This window comes from Theobroma cacao, chromosome 2 (genome assembly GCF_000208745.1).
Source record: "Theobroma cacao cultivar B97-61/B2 chromosome 2, Criollo_cocoa_genome_V2, whole genome shotgun sequence".
NCBI classification, from domain to species: domain Eukaryota; kingdom Viridiplantae; phylum Streptophyta; class Magnoliopsida; order Malvales; family Malvaceae; genus Theobroma; species Theobroma cacao.
The window spans coordinates 40,489,656-40,516,049 of NC_030851.1; the positions used below are offsets into that span (position 1 = coordinate 40,489,656).

Below are 26,394 nucleotides of genomic sequence, written 5' to 3' on the forward strand. Positions count from 1 at the left end.
GTGAAATGACAAATCTTGTTCTTATTGAAACCATATACATATATATATATATATATATATATATATATATATATATATATATATATATATTTTGTTTGAGTGGGAGAAAATATTCCCTGATCCCATGTAGAAAAGGAAACAGAGAGAGAGAGAGAGAGAAAGGTCCCACGTGTGGAACAAAAATTGGAGCATATGCAATGCTATTTTTATCCATATTTAGCTTTATGTGCATGTTGGGGCTCTCTTTGCTTGGGATTCCTACATTTTTGTGGGCACCCTCTTTTGATATTTGAGCCACCTTTTCAAGACTAGCTAGGTCGGTATATCTTCACTTCACTTCACTTCCCTCCCTTTCCCACCCCCACCCTATCTTTTCTACAAAGCACGCTCTTCTTAAAGGAAAAGCGTTTGTGGGAATCCTATGCCCCTCTTCACTCTCCATGTATATTCCTATCACTTGCTGCTTGTTTGCTGTATCCCCCTTTTTGCCATGACTAGCTAGATAATCTTCCCACATGTTATCATCACTCTCAGGTATATTTTTGCCCCCTTTGAACTTCGTATTAGGACCCCGAAAAAGCTTAATTCACAATAATTAAGACCTTGTTTGAATGGCAAGGAAGAGGGTTTTGAAATCTTTTTATGTTTCAAGTTCGAGGTTTTGACTTAATCATGCATGATTCTCTGTGGACTGTCAACATGGAAATTAGAATTAGTTTCATGGTTTTTTGAGCAAAAGGAACTGGGAGTGAGCTTCCCTGGTGTGTAATAAAATGATCTTTATACTATTGTTCAACATGCCAGATTGCAAAATTTTTAATGAAATGATTTGACTGATTAATTTATGACTGCATGAGATAATACACTACCTACTTCCATGTCCATATGCTAAAACAAATCATAAGAATTTGTTGAATTTGATTAAATTGATGGTCCCATGAAAGATTTTATCATTGAAATTAAGATTCTCATTTATTAATCAAAGGGATGATTCAAATCTTATCTTATCTTCCCGCCGGTATAGTAATTAAGTATATACTCTAAATTCTGGTAAATTATAGAATTGTGATGGCAATTTAGAGGAGTTCCAACTTTCAATTAGAAAGGGACATAAAAATATTAAGTCCATGATCTTGAAAGAGCTAAGAGTCAATTTTCTAATCATACAAAGTTCTTTTAGTACTGTTGCATTCATAAGTTGGAAACACTGCTCAGAGCACCAAGAAGGGAAAAAAAATTCACAAAGGGATTAATCATTTATTATATATATATATGTTTGTCCTTGTAGCAGAAACCTGCAAAGTGGCATCTGGCAAAGGGGAATTTGAAGATGAATTTACATTCTGTCATTCTGGGGATGGGTCTCACCCTTTAGCAACTTTCAATAAAGATGTGTTCATGGAAGAGCTCACCTAACACATTACAGAGGCAGAGGGTGCAAAGATGCAAGACCCCCCAGCCCCGCCCCCCATTCATTCCCCTTACTCTTGTATCAAAACTATGACTTGACACATCGTTCTGTACCCTCTGATCCCTCCCCTCTATCTGCCATCAGCCTCAAGCCAAAATCTTCTTGCCTTCTGTGTTCCTGCTTTTTCCCTGACCAAACTAAAAAACCAATTAGTAACTGATAAAAAATAATAATAAAGTAAGAAGGTGACTGCTGAAACTTGGTCAAAAGTATATTCCTCTCTCCCCCTAAAATGAATTGATAATCCTAGCTGCTTCACAGCTTCTCTTTTCTATGCCTTGAGGTTGGGCCATTTTCTTCCTTTTCTTTAACTCTGCCCGAGTGAGTAGGGATCACTCTACATTTTGATAACCAAAGAAATGGAACTAGGCATGGACTTTCTATCTACAATTCTCCATATACATGGAGTAATAAAATCATTTTTATGTGATGTAGACAGGAAATATGTTTAAGTTGGGTGGATGGTCTTTGTCAATTTAAATTGATGCTTCTGAATTATCTCTTAACACTGCTTTGCTCTTTGATTGGAGCACTCTCCTCTATCAGTGTATGAAAATTGCATCAGAGGACATTGAACATTCAAAGATGTATTTTCCAAAAGAATTAAAGACAAAGGATTATGATTAAGTTACAATCTAAGATTGATAATATGACAAAAAAAGAAAAGAAAAAATCCCATGATTGTGTTGAGAAACTTCTAGGAAGCTCTCTTCCAAACCTCAGTTGATGAAAGTCTGTCGCCACTTGATGTACATTTATACTCTCCAGCTCTAAAGCTTTGATTTGTACACTTGCAATTGTTACCACCCTACCATAGTGAACTGTAGCGGCAGAGAAATTTGAGCAGAGTCTTAAGAACAGCCAGGCATAACTCTTTTAGCTTGGTGCTGGTCTCACAAGGATGAGGAAAATTAATTGTCTTACTCTCACATGATTGCTTACTTTTTTAACAGTGAACCTTTTTTCACACCATTTGTCAGATTCTAATGAGTAAAATCCCATTAGTTCCACACCAGAGATAGATCATTGAAACAGCAAGGATGTTTTGATTGGGCTTTTCAAAGGTTGTTTTTTTTTTTTAACTGAAGTTCATGTCTGTCAAATGAATGATTCACTTTCAAAGCCTTATGGGGACCCCCTAGCATCACTTAATGACAGAACACAAGTTGGGGAGGAGCTTGTTTTTTGTTTTTGTGAAGACCACTTTTCCTGCACCTCCCCTGCTTGAAATAATGAGATTTCCCGTTCAATATTGGCTCTGAAGCTTAACTGGAATGCAGCCAGGGCAACCCCATCTGTCACTTGTCATGATCACAGTGTCCCTGGGCACCCTTTTTTTGTTTCACTGAGATGCACATGGGCCAGCATGTGTCTAATCAAGTCTAATCCTTAGAACCACTTTGCTGCCTCTTTGGATTCAACTCCACCTGTATATATCTGGGCCTATCTTCCACTTTTCTTTCATGGGCTTTGGACTTGTTGAGCCCAAGTCAAGTCAACAGTTTGACCTTCTTGATTTAGCATGTTAATGTGTTATAAATTCAAGGTTAAGAAGTTAATCATGGCAAGTTAAAGTTTGATTACAAGTCAAAAAAGTGCACTGAACTCTCCTTGTGGGGTCATTGCTGGAGTCCCAAATGACATACACAAGGGAAGGGTGTCTCTTGAAAATGGCACAAAATGAACTTTTTATCTGGCAAAACAAAAGGCCTAATTGTTGTTAAAAAGAAAAATAAATAAAAATCACCTAAATTTGTTTCCGGAGCGTTTAACTGTTGTTGTGACCCATCAACAATTGAGAAGATACCAATACTTTTTCCTGTCACCATTGGCAGGGCTGGTCAGGTTGGAGGTGGAATTAGAGCATTTTTCTAGTGTGTTCATCATGAGCAAATGGTGGGTAAGCGTAACAACCCACAAATGAGCTAACAAAAAAGGAGAAACAAAGGCTGGTTGCTCTAATAATAACATTTTCTTTTGTCTGTGTGGGGAAAATGGTAATCAATATGGGACAACCTTGTACAGTTTTCTAATTTTCACCATGAAACAGTTTCTTACTCTAGCAGCTAATGGGAAATTACTTCGAATTTGCCCTTTTTTTTTGCATACTTAAACAGCTTATTTCGCTTCATCTTTTGGTAAACAAAGGTATGGTTGCTGCAAATTCGTTTTTGTCTTTCCCCTATGTCTAGCAGCAATCTTGCTTGCAGGCTGCCTATGTTCTTCGAAAATTCCATCACATTTACAATCCTTTACGAAGGCTTGTAGGCTTCCCCTGCCCGACTCCAGTCCATACTGCTACTGGTGATGCAACGGGCTTCAAACAGGAATCAGATACCCCTTTTTTTAAGATCAAGATTGCTCCCGATGAGAGTGATCCTACCAATGGCAGAAACAGAACAGAAGCAATAGTAGAATCCTGAAGATTCTTGTACACCTTAAACAGTTCCTGAAGTTTTCTTCTTTCATTGCATACAACAGCAATCTTCATACGAACATATATAAATTTTGCAGAGGAAAATCTGATCTCTCACTTTTAAACAAGTTCCCAGTGTTCTATCAAATTATCCATATACGTATTGAATCATCAGTTTTTTTTTTTTTTGCTCAGAAGGAACAATCAAATACTTTTGGATGGATTATGTAACTACATGTGCACATTGGTAATATCTATCAAGAATGGTTTTTAGTTAAGATCGAAACAGGTACCATCAAACTGATCATATGCCACATTGTTGCATCCAGATCGATGTCATATCCAGAGAAATCTGGAAAATTGGAGTATTGGCTCAAAGCTATTCAGGATCTATTTCATGAAAGGAAATTTGAACTAACTAGCTAGCTACTTGAATATTTTTCAAGAAATAGTAAAGCATATTAATCCAAAACCTTTTTGATCGATATTTAAGTTCCTGTAAATCATATGCTTCACAAATTTTCAGAGAAATTCACTTGAAAATTTGATTGATTGAACAACGAAAGTACCATCCAAGACCTCCTCTTCTTTCTTGCAACTTGCTTCTTGTTTCAACGGAGCTTTCAATTTTCATAACCCTATCTTCTGGTGCCCCAATTTCATTTCATTAACTCCTCAGCCAATGATCTGACTTCTCAACTGGAAAGAAAATCTCCCTCAGAAATCAACAGTACAAGAGAAATTGATCAGGGTACTTCTACTACTACTTTTTAATACTCTAAATTTCACACCAAATATCTCCAGTGAAGTCAAAATGCATAATCCGAAACACAGAACCTCAACTATATGCTGCTAAATGCCCCCTGTGAACATAATCATGTTCTGTCAAGTGTAATAAAGCTGCAGAGATCATTTTAGGGATAAGTTCAACCGCTGAAAAATGCAATGCAGGAAGGCTAAGATCTTTGCCTTTCCTTGACTCTTCTGTGAAGATCATTTCAGAGATAAGTAACATCAAGTTCTCTTTACACTTCCAAAATATAACAATCAAAATTGTCTTAAGGACTGCCAACCGTTTAAATCATTAAACGAGTATACCTAGACTATGTGTGATTGCAATGTTAATATTCTCATTGGTATTTTCCTTCTCCTTTTCCTTGTTGCAAGAATTAAGATATACTAAAAGCATTTCGCCACCAGCCAGTGAATTGATTTGCAGCAAAATACCACTTTCTTACTGAAATTCATAACTCAAGAACCCAACAATTGTACACATATAATCAAATAGAAATTGAAACAAGTACAAATTATCTTCGATTCCATCATCTTGCCAATAAAACTATAAAATGTGACACCAACATTCTATCAAAATCAAAACCAAAAAACCAAAATTTACATACCTTTCCAAGTAAGAGGAAGCTTAAGCTCTAGAACCCTTTACGTTCAGTTTCTTTCAAAACAACAGGCTTGTCAGCCATGGAGAGACAGTACTTTGCAATCTCCCTAAACCTAGGCACACTCCTAAGATCAACCTTTGTCCCATCTTTCAAGGTAATGACAACATCACCCCACTCACCGATGAAACGTGGCACCACTTGCACGTCCTTAATCACCTTGTAAGAGAAGTCACTCCTGTCCTGACCCGTCAGTCCTGAAATCACCGTCACCCGCAGGTTGGTGAACCTGTACCTCAAGAAAAAAGCTCTCGAAACTGCAGCCAGTGTCAAAGGCAGCCACAGAAGAGTGAAACCCAGAAGCAGATTAGCTATGAGGTCACCGTAGTGGGCTCCACCATCGAAGAAGATGGTTTCTTCTTTGGGGTTTTTGGAGAAAGATTTGGAGGGAGTGCTGGTCGTGGCGGGCTGGTTAGTTGGGTAGGAAACGTGGAGCTTGGTGGATAGTATCGGTCCGTTGGTTTTGGAGGTGGGCTTGAAGAGGAGGTTAGGGAAGGGGAACTTGGAAGAGAGGTGGAGGGACTGGTGGGTGTTGGAAGCGGCGGCGGCGGCGGCCGGCGAAAGGAGAGAAGTGGTGGCCATGAAGGTTTATCCGTTTGTGAGAGAGGGAGAGGGAGAGGGAGAGGGAGAGGGAGGGAAACGAGAGGTAGTTAGGTTGATCCGTTGCTGGTCATGTATTTGCCACGTGGCATGCTAAACACTCTCTGGTTGTTTGTGGGCCCAATCTCGGCCCATAAAGAGTGACAAAGGTGTCAAAAGTAAAGTGGGCTGCAGTTTGCACAACAGTAGCAAGTTATCCAGGCCCTACAGAAATCCTATTACAAATAGCAATAAATCTTATCAAATATAATTTATTTTTATTTGCATCAAATATATATAATTTTTTTTATTACCATAAAATATTATTAGATAATAGTGGATCTTAAATTGGGAATTTCTTATTATTTTTTCATAAATCTAAAATTTACTTTAATTATGATTCCAATTTCTTTAATCTGTAATAACACAATTGAGTTTTACATAAAAATTAATAAAATTACAATTTGAATTAGACAAATTGATTTGCAGCTATTTGATATAATTTAGGAAACTCCTATTTGTTTCCTAACAGGAAGCAACTACCTCCCTTTTATTACAAATAGGATTACCTTGGTGGCAAGCAACTACCTCCCTTCCCCTTTATAAATACCACCTGAAATTTCCAGTTTCTCTGTGATTTTCCAAAGAGAAGTTTTCTCCTCGAAATTTTCCCTAATGGCTTCCGCTACTTACCGACGTAGTGACCTACCTACTCCCAGCTTCGTTCAAGTTGAACTAACCATCACCTTTCGACTCAACTTCCAGCTCCATTATTGCTCAACAGATCAAATCATCGATCTCAACGAAGAGGGCCCTTTATCCTCCCAAGAAACTCTTGGTTTCGATCTCCGTGTTTTGAGAAACCGTGATCAGGTTTTCCAAATTCTTGGTCCCGTGCTAAGAAGACATCACATCCACAGCTCTCCCTCTTTCGATGATATCATTGATGATATCATCCAACACGTACGTAGACTCGGAAACTTGGGGTCCAACAAGGGACGTCAAGTCTTGGCTTTACACACAGAGATATCGAGAACAATTGTGCAACACGTAAACCACGAGGAAGACGAGGATTTGATCGGAAGAGCTTTAGAAGAATCAGCGTCGGAGTTTGAAGCAAGCAACTATAACATGGTTCCAGCGAAGGAGTCATCGGTGAAGAAGATGCTGAAGAGGGTTAGGGTCGAAGGTGGAGACTGTGATCAGAAGGGTGGAGAAAATATCGAGGAAAGACTCGTGAAAGCTGATGACTGCGTGATATGTTTGGAAGAACTTAAAGTTGGATCAGATGCTTCTCAGATGCCTTGTTCTCATACTTTTCATGGTGACTGCATCGAAAAGTGGTTGATGCAAAGCCACTATTGCCCTGTCTGTCGGTTTGAGATGCCTACAGAGTGAAGAGCTTTTCTTTTTTGTTTTTCTTGCTTCTAGTTTAAGAGATAAACCTCTTCTAAATTTGGATAACTTGTAAATTGCTTTTGAGGAGGTTTTCTTTTCATTGGTTTTGTACATGGTGGAAGTGTGCAGTACATGGAATGAAAATAGATTGTTTCTTTTCTTTTTATTTATTTTAATTGTTGTATTTAGCTTTGGTCTGTTTTTTTATATATTTTGGTTTACTTCTATGATGCATTACCAGGTCTTAGCTTACTCCTGTCTGAGTACTCTTATGTTTTGTTCGATCCAACCCTACGATTTGAATGTAAAAATATTCGATTGTTGTTGCTGCATTGGACGATTTCTTTGTCTTTTGTTTGAGAAAACGATGAAATCTATGAGATGAAGTAGGATACTGTGGGAAAAGAAGTCAACTATTTTATCTGTGCCAAGGATTTGGTGGTGCTATGTTCTATTTCAATATGCGGTATTACATCATGTTCACTTATTTGGTTAAAGGGTGTTCATCTCTCAGCTGCTGTGTTCCCTGATTTCATTCTGATGTATTCAGTGCTGGTCATCTGCTGACTTCTTTCAGATGGCGTTTCTTTATTTTATTTATCTTGTCTTCCCTTAAGCAAACCTCTTGGCTCATTGACCTGCACGTTTTGTATTTCTTTATTAATATTTTCCTTTCTGTTTTCCCTTTAACTTTCAACATGTCATTCCTTGGTTAGATTTGGATTCACTAGCAATGCTTCAAAGGCAATCGGATGTCGATATCCTTGACAATACAGCTACTGTTGCAGAGTTGGCATATAGCTTTCAAGCAACGAGAACACACTGACAATTGGTACACAGCATGTACTTTGACCTCTTGTCTCTTGAGGCTTTCACCATGGTGATTGCTTAGGTGAACAACTCTGGCAAAGCTAGTACTCTCCTCCAAGATGAGGTCCTCTCTTATGTGAATGGAAGGTTAAGTATAGATTGATCAAGAGTATATCAAAAGGTTGTAATAAGAAATCAGCTTAGGTGAACTATAAGGATCAATTCCATATATGATTTCCCAATCTAAAGCAATCCTTTCTGGTTACTTGCACAGTCATTTACTAGTTGTCTTGTTTGTTGTTATCGGGAACCAGGCATTCAAGCATGAAACTGAGAGACTGGTCAATGAACTCAGAAATTCAGCCCAATATGCAGAGGACAAACTACTTTCTATACAAGACAGAACAAATGTTCTGTTGCAGAAATCAAATCAGATTCATTGAATGTAATTTGATATTCTGCTTTCAAGTGTTGAGAAGTTGCTATATGTTTGCTTTGCTTCTATAAAGCAATGATATGATTGGTTCTGCAACTTAACAAGTAATTCTTTCTGCAGTTTTCTTATGCATCCATTTCTTCCATGAGGCAAAAATTGTGCTCCTTTCCATAATTGTCAGATATGGAATACAATTGCCTTAGTGCTTAATCATATGTATTAAATATTAGTTTAGAAGTGGGAACTTGCTTTATGATATCATTGGTTCTGTAACATAGTAAGTAATTCTTTCTGCACATTAACCTATTACCTGGATGATGCTTTTCTTTCATATCTCATCAGAGAATTTTGACATTTTACACTGTATCAATTTTAACAATAGCATTAGTAATTACATTATTTGGATAATATATATTTTTTAAAATGAAAATTTGGGTATTAGAATTTGATGATACACAAAAATAATTATAAATGAAGATTAAATATTAAGAAGATATGCAATCTATATATATATATCAGGAAAAATCAATAAATATACAATTTCCAACTAATGAGAAGTTAAACCCTCCAAAATACCTAATTCAAATGCCAGCAATTGTGTTAATTTCAAATTTTTATTTTAATTATCAAACTAATTTTATTTTAAAAATTTTGATTGTCTTCTTTCGTACCATATATATATATATATAATTTTCAGCCATAGAATTTAATTGGATAGATGAGGAAGCCCATATCAATTATTGAAAAATGATACATATATAACTTGACAAAATTATAAAAAAACAGCAACGTAATAAATCTTACCAAATATAATTTATTTTTATTTTTATCAAATATATATATAATTTGTTTTTATTACAATAAAATACTATTAGATAGAGGTGGATCTTAATGTCAAAAATTGGGAATTTTTTATTATTTTTTCATAAATTTAAAATTTATTTTAATTATGATTCCATTTTCTTTAATATGTAATAACAAAATTGAATATTATATAAAAATTAGTACAATTACAACTTTACTTTTGAGCTATATGACATATTTTAGGAAACTTTTATCTTTGAAAAAAAATTTAGGAAACTCGTATTTGTTTCCAGGCGGGAAGCAACTACCTCCCCTTCATAATTACCAACTGATATTTCATTAATATCAGTAAGCAATTGCTACCGCCATTGCCCATTACCATAAATTCCACTGAGATTTTCACTTGATTGTTCAAAAGAAAACTCTTCCCCTCAACCAATGGCTTCCGCTATTTACTACTGCAATGACCTGCAACATATTGTTTATCAACCTCTGACTGAACCCGAAATCTTTTACCCCACTCCCCCTTTTGTCCAAATTGAATTAAACATCGCCCTTCAATTTGGATTCAGGCGACATTATTGCTTAACCGATCAGTTTGTCGATCTTGACGACGAAGGCATGTTACTCTCTCAAGAAACCATTCATTTTGATCTCCGGGCTTTGAAAAACTGTGATCGGATTCACCAAATCCTTGGTCCCATGCTAGTAAGACTCAGACTCAACCCCAACGCTCGTCCGTGCCGTGCTATCATCAAAGAAATCATCCGACAAGGAGTTAGCATCGGAACGTCGGAGTCCAACAAGGGACGTCAAGTCTTGCCTTTGCAAGCAGTGCTATGGGGAACGTTTGTGGAACAAGTAAACGAGGAAGAGGAAGATCAGGTTTTGATCGAAAGAGCTCTAGAAGAATCGGCATCGGAGTTTGAATCAAGCAACTATAACATGGTTCCAGCAAAGGAGTCATCAGTCAAGAAGATGCTGCAGAGGGTTCGAGTGGAATCGGCAGAGTGTGATAAAAAAGGTGAAGAAAAAAATCAAGAAAAGGCGTTTGGAAGCTGAAAACTGTGTTATTTGTTTGGAGGAACTCAAGGTTGGGTCAGATGCTTCTCGGATGCCATGTTCTCATATTTTTCATGGTGACTGTATCGAAAAGTGGCTGAAACAAAGCCACTATTGCCCCGTATGTCGGTTTGAGATGCCGACAGAGTGAAGAGTTTTTGTTTGTTTGTTTTTCTTGCTTCTAGTCGATGAGATAAACCTCTCCTCATGTTGGATAACTTGTTAATTGCTTTTGAAGAGGTTGTCTTTTCTTTTCTTTTCTTTTCATTAGGTTTTGAATTTAAGCTGAGTGTACATGATGGAAGTTTGCAGTACATGGAATGAATATAGATTACCTTTTTTCTGGTTTTGAGTGTTTGCATTTTAGTTATTTTAATGGTTGTATCTAGCTTTGGTCTGTTTTTTTATATATTTTCTTGTACTTCTCTGATGCATTACTAAACTGATTAATATTATTGTGGTCTGTTATTTTCTCCATCTCTTTCGTATCTAATTAAGTTCTACTCCAGCTAGGAGTAAGCTCGGGAGGAAAGGCTGAAATCAATGCCTTGCACCAATGAAATAGATGTTATGAAAATTCCAGAAACATTTAACGTGGCATTGTAAATCATCCATGTTCTATATAGATTATGTCAGTCAGTTTGTCCGTAGCCTAAGCTCCCGCTGAATGATTGGTTATTTGTAGTGAAGCAAATTAGCTTCTAACATGACAAACAACACTTTTGTTTTATCGGCTAACATGTACATTTTGAAATACAACAGAATATTTAGACTGGTATCTTAGATTTCTGATGAGTTTATTGTCAAGTTGTTCTGTCCCAAGGGTTGCATTTAAGCTGAGTTCTTTCAACCTAATTCCTTTTTTTGCCTGTCCAACTTGAAGTCTTGAACAATACCTGGTTCTTGAAGTAGCTTGAATTGGTAGAAATTAAAATGGTGCTTTGCTTGTGTGAAAAGACAAAACATATGCTCTTCACATTCTGCATCAGAATTCCTACATATAGGCTTTAGTCAGTTTGTTTATTGCAATGCCTATATTCATTTTACACTTGAAATTTGCTACACATCAGCATTATTCAGTATTTATGCTGTAGTTTCTGGGAATCCTATATAATATGTAGCCTAGCCTCCATATTTATGGAAAGTTAACGTTATATTATCAGCTAGTTTTAATTTACTGGTGTACCCAATTCTTCTGTGCAATCATCTGAAAGCAGGCAGAAAGGAAAAAAGTAACTTTAGTATTCAACAAAATCCTTAACAAACATACAATTTGCAGCTAATAAGAAGTTAAACCCTCCAAAATACCTAATTCAAATGCCAGCCATTTTCATAATTTCAAAATTTTATTTTAATTACCAAATTAATTTTATTTTAAAAATTTTGATTTGTCTTCATTTGTACCATATATAAGTATATATATAATTTTCAGCTACAGTCAGAATTTAATTGGACAGATGTGGAAACCCATGTCAATTATTGAAAAATGATACATATATAACTTGACAAAATTTTAAAATATCAGCAACGTAATAAATCTTACCAAATGTAATTTATTTTTATTTTTATCAAATATATATATAATTTGTTTTTATTACAATAAAATACTGCTAGACAAAGGTGGATCTTAATGTCAAAAATTGGGGTTTTTTATTATTTTTTCATAAATTTGAAATTTATTTTAATTATGATTCCATTTTCTTTAATATGTAATAACAAAATTGAATTTTACATAAACATTAATAAAATTACAAGTTTACTTTTGAGCTATTTGACATATTTTAGGAAACTCCTATCTTTCAAAAAAAAATTTTAAAAAAAACTCGTAATTGTTTCCCAGCTGGTAGGTACTACCTCCCCTTCATAATTACCAGCTGATATTTCATTAATATCAGTTAGGATTTGCTACCGCCATTGCCCATTACTATAAATTCCACTGAGATTTTCACTTGATTGCTCAAGAGAAAACTCTTCCCTCAACCAATGGCTTCCGCTATTTACTACTGCAATGACATGCAACATATTGTTTATCAACCTCTGACCGAACCCGAAATCTTTTACCCCACTCCCCCTTTTGTCCAAATTGAATTAAACATCGCCCTTCAATTTGGATTCAGGCGACATTATTGCTTAACCGATCAGTTTGTCGATCTTGACGACGAAGGCATGTTACTCTCTCAAGAAACCATTCGTTTTGATCTCCGGGCTTTGAAAAACTGTGATCGGATTCACCAAATCCTTGGTCCCATGCTAGTAAGACTCAGACTCAACCCCAACGCTCGTCCGTGCCGTGCTATCATCAAAGAAATCATCCGACAAGGAGTTAGCATCGGAACCTCGGAGTCCAACAGGGGACGTCAAGTCTTGCCTTTGCAAGCAGTGCTATGGGGAACGTTTGTGGAACACGTAAACGAGGAAGAGGAAGATGAGGTTTTGATCGAAAGAGCTCTAGAAGAATCGGCATCGGAGTTTGAATCAAGCAACTATAACATGGTTCCAGCCAAGGAGTCATCCGTCAAGAAGATGCTGAAGAGTGTTCGAGTGGAAGCTGTTGAATGCGATCAAAAAGTTGACGACAAAATCAAGAAAGAGCGTTTGGAAGCTGAAAACTGTGCTATATGTTTGGAGGAACTCAAGGTTGGATCAGATGCTTCTCGGATGCCATGTTCTCATATTTTTCATGGTGACTGTATCGAAAAGTGGCTGAAGCAAAGCCACTATTGCCCTGTATGTCGGTTTGAGATGCCGACAGAGTGAAGAGCTTTTCTTTTTTCGTTTTTCTTGCTTCTAGTCGATGAGATAAACCTCTTCTCATGTTGGATAACTTGTTAATTGCTTTTGAAGAGGTTGTCTTTTCTTTTCTTTTCCTTCCATTAGGTTTTGAATTTATGCTGAGTGTACATGATGGAAGTTTGCAGTACATGGAATGAATATAGATTTTTTTTTTCTGGTTTTGTGTGTTTGCATTTTAGTTATTTTAATGGTTGTGTCTAGCTTTGGTCTGTTTTTTGATATATTTTCTTGTACTTCTCTGATGCATTACTAAACTGATTAATATTATCGTGGTCCGTTATTTTCTCCATCTCTTTCGTATCTAATTAAGTTCTACTCCAGCTAGGAGTAAGCTCGGGAGGAAAGGCTGAAATCAATGCCTTGCACCAATGAAATAGATGCTATGAAAATTCCAGAAACATTTAACACGGCATTGTAAATCATCCATGTTCTATATAGATTATGTCTGTCTGTTTGTCTGCAGCCTAAGCTCCTGCTGAATGATTGGTTATTTGTAGTGAGGCAAATTAGCTTCTGACATGGCAAACAAAACTTTTTGTTTTATCGGCTAATATGTACAATTTGAAATACAGTAGAATATTTAGGCTGGTATGATGGAGGAATATCTTCTGGCTAGTAACTTTCTGCACACTAGGAGCTTGCATTTAACAGTTTAGATTTCTGATGAGTTATGGTCAAGTTGTTCTGTCCCAAGGGTTGCATTTGAGCTGAGTTCTTTCAACCTAATTCCTTTTTCGCCTGTCCAACTTGAAGTCTTGAACAATACCTGGTTCTTGAAGTAGCTTGAATTGGTAGAAATCAAAATGGTGCTTTGCTTGTCTGAGAAGACAAAACATATGTTCTTCACATTCTGCATCAGAATTCCTACATATAGGCTTTAGTCAGCTTGTTTATTGCAATGCCTATATTCATTTTACACTTGAAATTTGCTACACATCAGCATTATTCAGTATTTATGCTGTAGTTTCTGGGAATCCTATATAATATGTAGCCTAGCCTCCATATTTATGGAAAGTTAACGTTATATTATCAGCTAGTTTTAATTTACTGGTGTACCCAATTCTTCTGTGCAATCATCTGAAAGCAAGCAGAAAGGAAAAAAGTAACTTTAGTATTCAACAAAATCCTTAACAAAGACAAAATCATCCTTATTTTTTTTGAAGGAGTTGCATGAGACCTTAATACCAAGTAACTCAATAGCTACACAACATAGATTAAGATATTTTCACAAAAGTGTCATGTACTAACATTTAATGGAATAAGTATTCATTTTGCTCTTGAGTTTCTTCCTGTTTCATATGGTATCAATGCTGAATGCTTACAAGTCACATGGAATCATCTTTTTCATTCATCATATGCTTCAGAATCAATTATTTATTAGGCAATAGAAAGTGCTTCCAAATAAAACAAAATCTTGTAGTATGTATGTTTTCATGGAGTAAATGACTAAAGGCTGAGCGCATTCTTCCCAACCAGAGAGAGAGAGAGGAAGGGAAAAGCTAAGCTCAAGGGAAAACAATGTCCTATACCTCTAAGGTCAAATGCAAAGAGAAATGAGCAGTTTTAGACTCTCATTTGAAGTAGATACCACCAAAAGGAAGAAGGGCAGCAGACAGAATAGGGGACAAAAGAAAAATCACCCAGAAACATGGTAGTAATAGAAATGGATAGAGGCCCTAATCTGGGAAGATATCCATTCTCAAGGTAGGCAATATTGAAGCAGTACATAATAATTATGCAAGATAAAACTTAAAGCACGGTATCTGGCAAGCCTATGAAAAATGAAAATCAAGAAAAATAACAATAAGCAAAAAAGAAGGCACAGAACAATGAAGCAGAAAGAAACCAAAAAAGATATTCCAGATTACAATGTTGTCAGCAGATGGGAAGGCACAGGAGAAGGAGATGGAAGGAGAGTGAGGGAGAGAGACTATAACTATGTCGCATGAACATGTGTGACAATGATGGTTTCATCAAACGGGACATTGAATTACATAAAAGGATGAAGTAGCTTACATGGTACTGGAAAGACCTGCCAATACACGAAATGTGTTTCTAACATTTCCTGCTAAACCAGTACCAACTATCACCCAGAGTTCCCCCAAACACTTCAGTAGGGCAAGAAGTTTCCCTCAGTTAAAGGGTCTTTAAAATAGCCCTGGTGAAGTGGTCAGGGGAACTCCAGGGAACAGCTGACATTCCCTTTCTCGTGTTACAGTTTTTCTGGTATGTTAATGCACAGAAGGTTTACTGTATATCTAGGCAAGTTTCACGAACCTTAGGTGCTGACACAGTTAAAAGTGGTGATCTGTAGTTGGAAAAATGATTGGGGTGTGAGTGAAATTCACAGCGTCCATGTCGCTGGAATTGAACCTGGTCAATATTTGAGGGAAAGTGAAGGGTATAGAAGTAGAACAATAGTAGCTAGTGGACAGAAAGCTTTCTGGCTTTATCCGACTCTTTCATCTCTAAGGTTTGTACTTCTCAACTTTTTCTTTTCACTTTTCATAAGGTAAAAAACCTTTTCAACTTTATCATACCACACCTCGTGCCTAATGTGTATACTTGATTTTGATTAATATTTATTATTTGAAAAATTACTTTATAGCATAACATTGTATAAAAAATAATGAGAACAATTATTACAATTGAAGCATTACTTTACATAAACAATTAAAAGAAGTGAATTACTACTTTCACATAAAATAATTAGAATAAGTAAAGTACTATTTCATGTAGAACAACTAATACAAATAAAGCAATTACTTCGCATAAAATAATCACTTTACACATATGACAATGAGAATAATCAGGAACAGATAGTGGGGTTTATGGGTTACTTTCATAATGAGATGTTTCGAAAAGTTTGATTTAATGGCTCAGATGTGGAGATAGTTAAGAAGTCTCTATCTTAACCTTTTCTTAAAATACAAGTGTTTTCCTCTTTTACCACCTATTCACGTACAACTTCTTCTTTTACACTTATTTACGTACAACTCTTATTACATTTAATTATTTCAACAGTCATATAATGAGTTGCTAACTGTTACTCGACATTAACTCTCAATAATAGTTACCTAACATTAAAACTCCCTTTAATAATATCATTCATTACGTGTATTAAAACTTTTTTTTATAATTGTTACTTTTAGCACTATATATAGAGCTTTTACAATTAATTTAGGAGACTTTCACTTTTTGACACTTTTTTACTCTCACTCAGAGCTTCTCTCGCTAGCCCTCCTATACATTGTCTACTTATTCTCTTCCACTAGTCACGATACTTAATATTAAGGGAGAGTATCTAGCGGTTCGGTCGGCCTCGATTGTGGAGGAGGCCACAACTAATCAACTGACAAGGGTGGTGGAATCGACCACCACCAATCGAGCCAAAGGAAAAGCTTATCAAACCATGACCGACCATGATCAATCGGTTCTAACGGTTGCAAAAGCAAATTTAGCATAACAAACATGGTGGTGATGGACATCTGCTCAAAGCTTTCAATTGAATCCCTAGCATGTTTTAATTGTGTTTGTAAGCCCTGGTCTTCTTCTTTCCAGACCTTTGATTTAATTACTAAACAATAAACATCACCAAACAACCTCATAAACAACAACCTTAATCTCCTTCTCAAATGTTGTCATAGAATGACTGATGACATTTATTATTTCTCAACACTTTCAATAGAAAAAGAGGAAAATCTTTTAGTAGCAAAGAACATTCACAACTCACTTACCTTTTTTTAAGAATTGTTAGTATGCCTTTATAGTTTCATGCCCTTGTAATGGATTTCATGGAAAGAGCTTAACTTAAACCCCTGTGAGCGTCGTGAGTAGTTCTCAAAGCAAAGAGTGAAGGGATGATTAGAAAGATGATGTTAAAGAAAGGTTAGAGCTTAGCCTTTCACTTTATAAGGGCTGATTTTTCAATCGGTGTCGGGGGAAGGATTCCCCTTCGATGGCCTAATCGATTAACCGTCTAAAACACCACGATCAACCGCCTCCTCAACCGGAGCCAATTGACCAAACCTTTTTTAACTGAAACCGTTGAAAACCATCTATTGGGCAGTATCAACCACTCAGATACTCAACCTTACTTAATATTTCAGAAACTGTTCCTATCTTTCTCTCCGTTGCCTCCGGTACATCATTTACTTCTTTGCAACGCTACTTCTTCCTATCTCAAGAACCCCCTTTACACTTGACAACATTAACTCGAATTATTTCCCTTGGCATGAAGATTAAGTCATTAAGTAGTAGCTATTCTAACAGGTAAGCCAGCTATTTGAGGTACTAAGAAGAAATAAGAAATTTTGTTAGGTTTGTTTATGAAGAAATTGTGAGAAATAACATTCTTCATAAGCTCAATTCAAAAATATCATTTTTTATAATTTTAACTATTTTTGGTCAATTTTTGGTATGACTTGACAATAATACCTTTTAAACAATTTCAAACAAATTAAAATGGTTTTAGTTTTCTTTCTCCCGCCATCCAGATAAAAATCTCAAAATTAAATCTCGATTTCTCTCTCTGCTCAAATATGTTTATCTCGCCATCCAATTCGCAAAGATGACATCAAGCTCTTTCTTATTTTGTTTTATTTTTTTGAATGGTGGATATTGAGGTTCTTAAGGGCAATGAACAACGATTTTGCTCTTTGTAGGCAGCGATTTTGCTCTTTGTAGGTAGCGATTTTGCTCAGGGAGAAAGAACAGCTAAAGCATGTTTGATGGGTTTTATGGTGGTTCACGGTTTTGTTGTATCTGAGATTGGGATGATTGTTAAGTATGTTTGTTAGGGATTTTAATTTTTTTTTATGGGATTTTGAGTTGAAATTGTTCAGGGAATATTTTGTGAAGATGATATATTTTGCTTTTGTATAAAGGGAGTGAGCAAGCCCTCCCGATAGGGATATATTTTCTCTTGCTTTGGATGGTTATGGAGTTTTGTAACCTATTTTTTATGAAATGCACAATTTCATGGCTTAGCAAAAAAAAAAAAGTATATGTTTTAGGTTCTTGAGTTTATTAGTTTATTCATAAAACCCCAAAATTGAGAAGTTGAAATTGAATAGACTGGTTTTTAAGTATTGTGAGACTGATTTTTAAGTATTACGTGACTTAATCACTGTGTGACTAGTTTTTAGGTATTACGTGATTGGTTTTAGGTATGACGTGACTGGTTTTTAGACATTGCGTGACTGATTTTTAAGCAATGCTTAAGTCACACAATGCCTTATTAACTAGTCATACAATGCCTTACTAACAAGTCACGCAATGTCTTATCAGAAACTAGTCACGCAATACCTTATCAAAACTAGTCACACAAGGCTCAAAGTTAGTCATGCAATACCTATCCACTAGTCACGCAATACTTTATCAGAAACTAATCACGCAATATCTTATCAAAAACTAGTCACGTAATACCCAAAGTTAGTCACGCGATGCCTTATTAGAAACTAATCACGCAATGTCTTATCAGAAACTAGTCACGCAATGCCTTATCAGAAACTAGTCACGCAATACCTAAAGTCAGTCACGCAATATCCAAAGTCAGTCACGCAATGCCTAAAAACTAGTCACGTAATTTCTAAAAATCACCAAAACTACTGCATTCCATTTAACAAGATCAACAACTTCAAATGATACATCATATTCTATTTAACAACATAATTAACGAATATGAATGCTCAAAATATTCAAAAAATTTTCTTCATATATCAAAAATACTCTAAAATACTTAAAAATATTCAAAACGCTCACAAGTTTTCTTCGTGTGTCAAAAATTACTCCAAAATGTTCAAAATGCTTAAACGTTTTTCTTTCTGGTAAGAAATACTCCAAAAAAGAATAGTCTAGTGAAAAAAATTCAAAAAATATAAGTCAGTTTGATACGTAAATCTAAACATACTTGACCCGTTAATAGGTTTCGGGTTAAGACGTTGAGTCAAATAAATGAGTCGATTTCATTAAAAGTAATTTTATCTAAATTTTAATTCTCTTAACTAAAAACAATTAAAATTATGAAAAAATTTATTGTTAAAAACACGTTATGTATAAGGTCCATTTAAAAAAGAACCCTTTGTTTATTTTAGCGAAAATCTCTTGTAACATCTGCACTACCCAAAAAAATCATGTTCCTGTCGGGTTAATGCACCAGATTCTGGTTATGAGAAAGCTGGAAAAGGAAAGGCTGGAAAAAGAAATTTTGAGTGAAAAAGCAGGAAGAGAGTACAGCAACATGCAACTGACACCACATGCATTCTTTTACCTCCCATTTGTCCCACAGTTGCGTCCAGGTTCACTTTGCCAGAGACTTCTCCCTTTGTGAATGAAATGAATGCAGCACACCCACCGAATAAAAACTGTGGTTATATTGCCGTTATCTTAGCAAGAAACCAAATTGAAGTAATCTCTCAGCCAATGTCCCCTACAGTTAGGCTTAAGTAGGATTGATAACTAGCCATGAAACTGAACTTAATGATAGAACTAGCAAAACCAAACATAATTTCCTGCCAATTTGCACTAGCTAGGTTGCTTTAGTTACTAAGCAAAGAAAAAAGAAAACAGTTTTAGTAGGCACCTAAACAACTTTACCTGGTTTACATTGATATATATATTAACAAGCCCACACTATGCTGCTTGAATGCTAGCTTTGTCATCAAATCTGGCCAGAAAATTAGATACAGAAAGCAGTACATTTTTGGCAAATTCTAATTAACCTTATCTCCACTAGCTTTAGAGCTGTTTCCTTTCCAAAGGAAAGTAGTAAGTTTTTCTCAGTCAGCTTAATTCACTTTCCATGGGAGAATGAAGATTTTGTGTCCATAATCTCCACCAGAGTGTCTTCTATGATCAAATTGCTAAAAGCAGCCACTTTGGCTTAGTGGTAAGGGTGGAATGGGGTTTGAAGAGACCGTACGTTTCGAGCTGTTGTTCTTCCCCTCGTACCCTCCCCAAAAAAGAATTTGCTAAAAGCAAAGCCTTTCTGCTCTTTTGGAACAATTAATCCTCCTTCCAAAATGATATGTATTACTGAGATAGCTTATGGCTGCAAACAAGACCACTTAAACACTCTTAAACTACCATCAGTAGTACTTCTCATTATATTTGAGTGTATCAAACTATGTCAGGACTATCTGCAAAAACCTTCAGTTGGAACCCTTAGTATTGAAGGAGTACTATCAAATAGTATCTACTTCTTTTTAGCTTCCTTTTCCTGGTTGCTTCATGAAATATCTGCAGACTCACCTGAATTATGCAGTTAGACTTGCAATTAGTTTCAGTATTGCTGGTTGTTTGGTTTGATTCAAATGGAAGAAATGTGCAAGCATAACTCTTCTGGGAAAAATGAATCTAGACACAATACCAGACAAGATGGATTCTTAGGAAGATTTTGAGGTCTAAAGTCACATAAAATTCTGGCCATACTTTTGTTCTCTACTTATCATTTTCCATCCCCATAGAATCAGAGCAGCTGTAAATTAAAATGTAGTATTCACAACAAACGTTTTCTGTCTTGTCTTCTCAAAACATACATAGAGACAACTCCTAGCTTATGGACAATTCATGACACATAAATCGAAGTGGATTAAGGGCAACCTTCAGGAGTCCTTTTGCTTATTTACCTGTGAATAACACTTTTCTAACAATGAAAAGGATAGAAGAGAAGGCAATACAGAAGTGTGGAAAAGGTGTGGGGAGAGCTCAAGTCCACTCACCTCAAGAGAATATTCTCCATCTCGTCATCTTTAGTTCCCAATCCCCGCAATTCTGACTAGATTCAGTTTCGGTAACTTCCCATGCATATCTGCATTTTGTTTCCATATCTAATGCCACCCAAAACCGGCCAAAGGGCCACAACTACTGAACTACATGCAACATAGAGAGCCTTCACTATAAATAGGGAGGTTGGCTACCTATTGCCTAATCATCAAACCACAACAGAAGAAATAGAGAGAGTCAGCTGTCCTCTTGAGTTCCCCTGATCACTTCACTGGGGGGCTGATCTTCTTTGGACCCTTGATAATAGGGAGGGTCCCTGACCTACTGAAGTGTTTGGGGGAACTCTGGCTGGCGCCTGACAATGTTTTGCAAAGACAAGTTTGGCAGATGTTTTCATTGATCTTCAGCTTCAAGTTACTCTACAGATTCTTTATTGACAATATTCCATGCATCAGGATTTCTGGCAAATGCAATTTTACTTGCTAGCCAGCAAGATAGATGCAAGTTTCATGTCCCGGTCCAACAATGTCTTTTATACAAGTGTAAGAGCCTAATGCTCACACACACTCATGCACGTGCCATATAAACTCCCCAGAAGAATTGCAGCTAGAGCATCAAAACTTACATCCTTAGCTTTGATGCTTTATGTTCATCATTCCATCATATGCAAGTTTTAACGTTTTTATTATTACCAAAACCACACTTTGACGACTAGGGTGTTTGTCTCAGAAAGGGCTACATGATAGCTACTGTAATCACCTAGTCCAACCTAGGAAGCCTTTTTTTTCACTTTGATTCATTGGTTTTAATCCTTAAAAGGCACTTCATGATGTTGGTTCTAGATCTCTCCATTTATACTAGATTCTTCTTCTTGTAAAGTCTTGATGTCGGATCAGGTATTAAAGCTCCCATCTTTGTTATCAACTATATAGGTTCTCAGAATAGTCTTTCTGCTAGTGGTTGAATATCAACATTTGTTGCTGATATGCAATGTTTTTTCTTTTTTTATTGAATAGACAGAAGAGAAGTATGCAACATATTGCTATGGAAAAGGTATGGAAGAACTTATGACCACATTTCTTGCCAGATTCTGTTTCAGTAACTTTTGATGTGTGATTTATTCTCATCTCTAATGGTCCCCATGCAGCCGAAATGCCAGAATTCAAACTGCTTTCAGAACATATCGAGCGTTCATAAAAATACTATTGCTTTTTGTTATGTGAGTAACAAGAAAGAGAAATGAATCAACTGTCACATGGAGTTCATTTGGCCTCGTATTGACCCTTGGTCAGGTTGACTCTACCCTTCTGCTAGTGTTTGGAGGAAGTCTTGCTGACACCTGACACTGATTAGAAAGACAAGGCGGGTAGTCTTACTAGTCTTCAGCTTTTGATCAATAACTCCTATCACATTTCAAAAAATCAGGAACGGTTGCTCTCCAAGCCTTTGAGTGTTTAGTTGCTCATCTCAGAGTAGTCACAGGATGCAGTATCTTATACCAGGCTATTTGCATTTTTTTTCGGAAGTCATACAAGAGGAAATATTATTGGCTGAAAAATTCATCGGCTTTGACACTTGATATTAACTAGTACATTATAGTAACTTTCATTTTACACGTCTATGCTTTCAAATTGAGAATTGAGTAATTAACCAGAATCTATGAACACAGAATCTCACCTATTGGTATTCACAGAAGCAGCAGCTCTACACTGGGATGAACTTCACCTATCAGATGCTCATCAGATGCTCAAAGACCCTCTGCCTTCCCATTGCAGCCCATCTGGCACAAGCTTCTCTAGCTTCGCTAGTGCCATGACCATTATAAGATCTGATACATGGGTCCAACGCCATCTTCTGAAGCACTATTGCATTGTTCAGTAGATACACAGCGATCTCAATCTCAGTCACGTAACCATATGTACCAGTAATAAGAAATTCCTTGAGATGATCATGAGGGCAGCTGGAAACCGGTTTATTTCTCTATTTCTATCAATATAATCACAGTGTCATAGCTGCAACGCATTCCAAAATAGAATAGTCAAGGAAGGATGAGACATTACTTGTTCAAAACCTGAATGCCTCCATAAATTGGCTACATTCTTATCATTTCAGAAAATAACCCAATAGAGGCTAGCTAGGACTTGTAGTGAGTATGGATCTTAGATTTGAAGATTCCATAATTTGTTTCTCCAAAACTTTGTTCCTATATAGAATGATCATCCAATTTGCTGATAACTCAAACTTTTACATTGGTCATATCTGTTGAATTGGGACTTGCATTGAAGACCCTGCAAGCCTCATCACATGTCAATATGATCATGCTTTGCTGTTTTGTATTCTGACGGTTTTCCAACTGTCTTGGTTAGCGTCAGACATGCTCCAATGCATGTTTAGATTTGATATCTAGGCTCTGCTTAGTGAAAGTAATGCAGATTCAAAGTTATGTTTCTTAATGTTGTTCACTTAACTATCATTGTATATATGTTTCAGTTAATGCAATATCTGGTTCAGTTGCCTTCTATTACTGTTTTGTTCTTCTCTTCTCTTCTGTTTTTCTGCATTAATGACTGCATGGCAAACTGTTACTGCTTGACTCTTGTAATGCTCACTAATATTGAATGTTAAGCTTAGAATAGCTACTGAGATCAATAACTACTAAGAAACGGGTTCAGAACTACAGCTTTCGTAGGCCTAATCTTACACAGTTTTCTAAACAACTTTTTGAATATGGTCTGAACTACATCTAAATGAATGAATCCAACTTGCACAAAAGGTTATGTTTGATGAAACAATGCCTTATCCCTTTTTAACACTACAGATCAACTTATAGTAAATAAGGACGCAGAAATTAACAACTGCGCTAACAAAGGCAAGCTGATGGCAAATCTTACATGTAATTCCAACTTTTGCATCAATGGACAAACCTTGAGAACATCTGCTATCCACAAAAGGTCAAGTTGGGGTATGAAAACTTTTAAGATCAATAAATTTCTAGGATCATAATGTGTTGGTAACCTCCCCAGAATCAACCCAAGCTGTGAAATCAAGTCAGAAATGGAAAACACATACCGAATCAAATATGAAAAAGGAAGTGAGTTCAATTATGTGAAACTACAAGAAAGATGTTTTCAAGCGTTGACCTTCCAGTCGAAGAAGTAGTTTAAGTACAATGTCTCACTCTGTAGAAGATCAATAGGAAACCTATACTTATTGGTAGAACAAGGAGCATTGTCTCCAACTGTCATATTGGTGAAGTGGATAAATGCAGTTTTTAGATGTGGGACTCAATGAAATGAGAATTTTATATGTGTCCCTTGTAGTCCAATGTCTCAAGACCAATGCCATTGATCTGCAACTCTGTCAGTTCATCCCGTCTATACACATTTAAGCACCTGAGCTGTCGACAAAAAGGATGCTCTAGCTTAGAGTGATAATATGTGACAGCATTTATGTAAATTCAAGCATTCTAGAAGATGGCAATTAGATAACAAATTCTGAAAATGTTCATCTGATTCCAAATCCACCCACTCAAGAACCAAGATCGTCAAGGAATTGGAACCAAGGAGTATATATTTTATTTGTATACCAAAATATTTGCAATGAGAAATCCCCTGGTAGTGTACCTAGACAGTTTTACAGGCAAAGATGGATCATTCGGAAGAATTTTGTGGTCAGATTCCGCATGAAATCTTAGCCCATAAAATTAGATTCTCTGTCAGCTTTTTCATCTATCACCATTCAACATTTGGTATCCGTAATGACCTCTTCTGCTTATCTTCAGAAACATGGAGACAGCTCGATCGGATATGAAATAATTGGAGATATATATGGAAGCAGTGTTTTTTCTAGGCAATATGTAAAGAATCCTTCAACCTTTTAAATTGCATAAAACCTTTGTTCCTGAAAAACAACACTTTTTTGTCTCTGAAAATGATAGATGGGGATGTTTGCAAGATTACAGAGTGGAATAGATAGGGAGAGCTCATGGCCACTCACTTGAAGAACATTCTCTACCTTATCATCTTCCCCCAATTCCCACTATTCTGACCAGATTCAATTTCAGTGATTTCCACACATGTTGATTTCGTTCATATCTACCGGCTCCCCAACCTGTCAAAAAGCCACAATTTTTCTAAACTAGATGAACATGCAGAGCCTTTTATATGAATAGTAGGTTGGCTTCAGATTGCCTAATTAACCACAACAAAAGAGAGTCAGCTGTCCTCTGGAGTTCCCCTGACCACTTCACTAGAGGTTTCCTGGACCCTTAATAGGAAGAAACCTGACCTACTGAAGTGTTTGGGGGAACTCCTGTTGGCACCTGACAATGTTTAGAAAGACCAGGGTTGGCGGATAATCTTCTGTCTCCAGCTTTTGCCATCATCTTTACATCCCATGCATCAGCCACCAGGAATTCAGGATTTCTTACACTAAGTCAGGCATTTCTGTTTTTCTTGGAATTATGAGGGGAGAGGAAATTGCATGCCATTGGCTTTGACACTTCCTGTTCCTAGTCACATTTTACTAAACTTGCATTTTGCAGCCAATATCTTATCCATTGAGAATTGAGCACTTAACAAGAATCAAGTTGACAGTTTTTTACTATATGTGGTGTTTATGGAATCAGCAGTTCCGCAGGTGGATGGTCTTCACCTTTAAGATGTTCGAAGAACCTCTGAGTTCTCATAGCAGCCCTTATGGCACAAGCTTGACAACTCCACTCTAACGTCAATGAATGCTGCCATAGTATCATTATACATTCTTATCATTTTTGAGAATAAATCAATGGATGCTAATGCTTACTGTGAAAATTGGACTTAGAGCTTTAAGTTCTGATGAATCAACATCAATTCTGCTATGTTGCTGCCTAGACAGCTCATACTGATGTGAGCCGTAATTTGTGTTTTTTTCCCTATTGATTGTCAGTTTGCCTGGCGTTGCCTGGTATCAATCAAGAAGTGAATTTAAAGGTATAGTATTTTCCTCTAATGTGGTTTCCATCCACGTCATCATCATTGGAGGCAGAATCCTTCTTTTCTGATAAACAAAGATCAATTTCCTGGACCCCTCTTGCAACAACACAGCTGATCCAATTGTCAAGATTTTTAGCATGCCAATGACTTAGTTTGAGGCAAACTTTTTGTTTTTCTAACTTATGGTCAGAGCTGAGATGGAGCAAAAATTGATTTTGACACAGTTTAAGAAAGTTTGGCTTCTTTCCATCAAATTTGATAGTTTGTTTTGAAGCATCCATGTAAGAATAACTACAAATCATAACTTGGGAAGCAGGTGTCCCTTAGCATGTTTACATCAAAGTTGACATTTGAGAGATCAAATTAATGCAGTCCATGTAAACCTCCACCTAGCTGAGAGGATACTAGTCCTCACTCCTCACTGCATCCCTTATAGGGAGAAATGACAAGATGATGCCTAGAAATACCATCAG

At 36.4% G+C, this 26,394-nt stretch overlaps 3 protein-coding genes and 2 long non-coding RNA genes across 8 annotated transcripts; 3 read left to right on the forward strand and 2 right to left on the reverse strand.

Moving 5' to 3' along the window:
- LOC18610459 lies at window positions 362–1,923 on the forward strand. Its single transcript, XR_001926462.1, has 2 exons — window positions 362–534; window positions 1,292–1,923. It is a non-coding gene; the product is annotated as an uncharacterized LOC18610459 (long non-coding RNA).
- Window positions 4,139–5,958, reverse strand: LOC18610460. 2 transcript variants are annotated; one of them, XM_007046124.2, is made up of 2 exons: window positions 5,288–5,958; window positions 4,139–4,787 (listed from the first exon to the last, which is right to left on the reverse strand). In XM_007046124.2, exon 1 carries the CDS (start codon window positions 5,921–5,923, stop codon window positions 5,315–5,317), a length of 609 nt encoding a protein of 202 aa, XP_007046186.2. In that variant the 5' UTR covers window positions 5,924–5,958; the 3' UTR covers window positions 4,139–4,787; window positions 5,288–5,314. The 2 variants fall into 2 exon arrangements, with proteins under 2 accessions (XP_007046186.2, XP_007046187.2); XM_007046125.2 differs by having other exon boundaries at window positions 4,224–4,586.
- On the forward strand, window positions 6,596–7,318 carry LOC18610461 (E3 ubiquitin-protein ligase RDUF2). Its single transcript, XM_007046126.2, has one exon. It carries the CDS (start codon window positions 6,596–6,598, stop codon window positions 7,316–7,318), a length of 723 nt encoding a protein of 240 aa, XP_007046188.2.
- LOC18610465 lies at window positions 12,414–13,187 on the forward strand. Its single transcript, XM_018115022.1, has one exon. The coding sequence runs from the start codon at window positions 12,414–12,416 to the stop codon at window positions 13,185–13,187; it is 774 nt and encodes a 257-aa protein (XP_017970511.1).
- Window positions 22,102–24,894, reverse strand: LOC18610466. Of its 3 annotated transcripts, none has more exons than XR_001926366.1 (3): window positions 24,572–24,894; window positions 23,840–24,345; window positions 22,102–22,960 (listed from the first exon to the last, which is right to left on the reverse strand). It is a non-coding gene; the product is annotated as an uncharacterized LOC18610466 (long non-coding RNA). The 3 variants fall into 3 exon arrangements; XR_001926367.1 differs by having other exon boundaries at window positions 22,102–22,293; window positions 22,626–24,345; XR_001926365.1 differs by having other exon boundaries at window positions 22,102–24,345.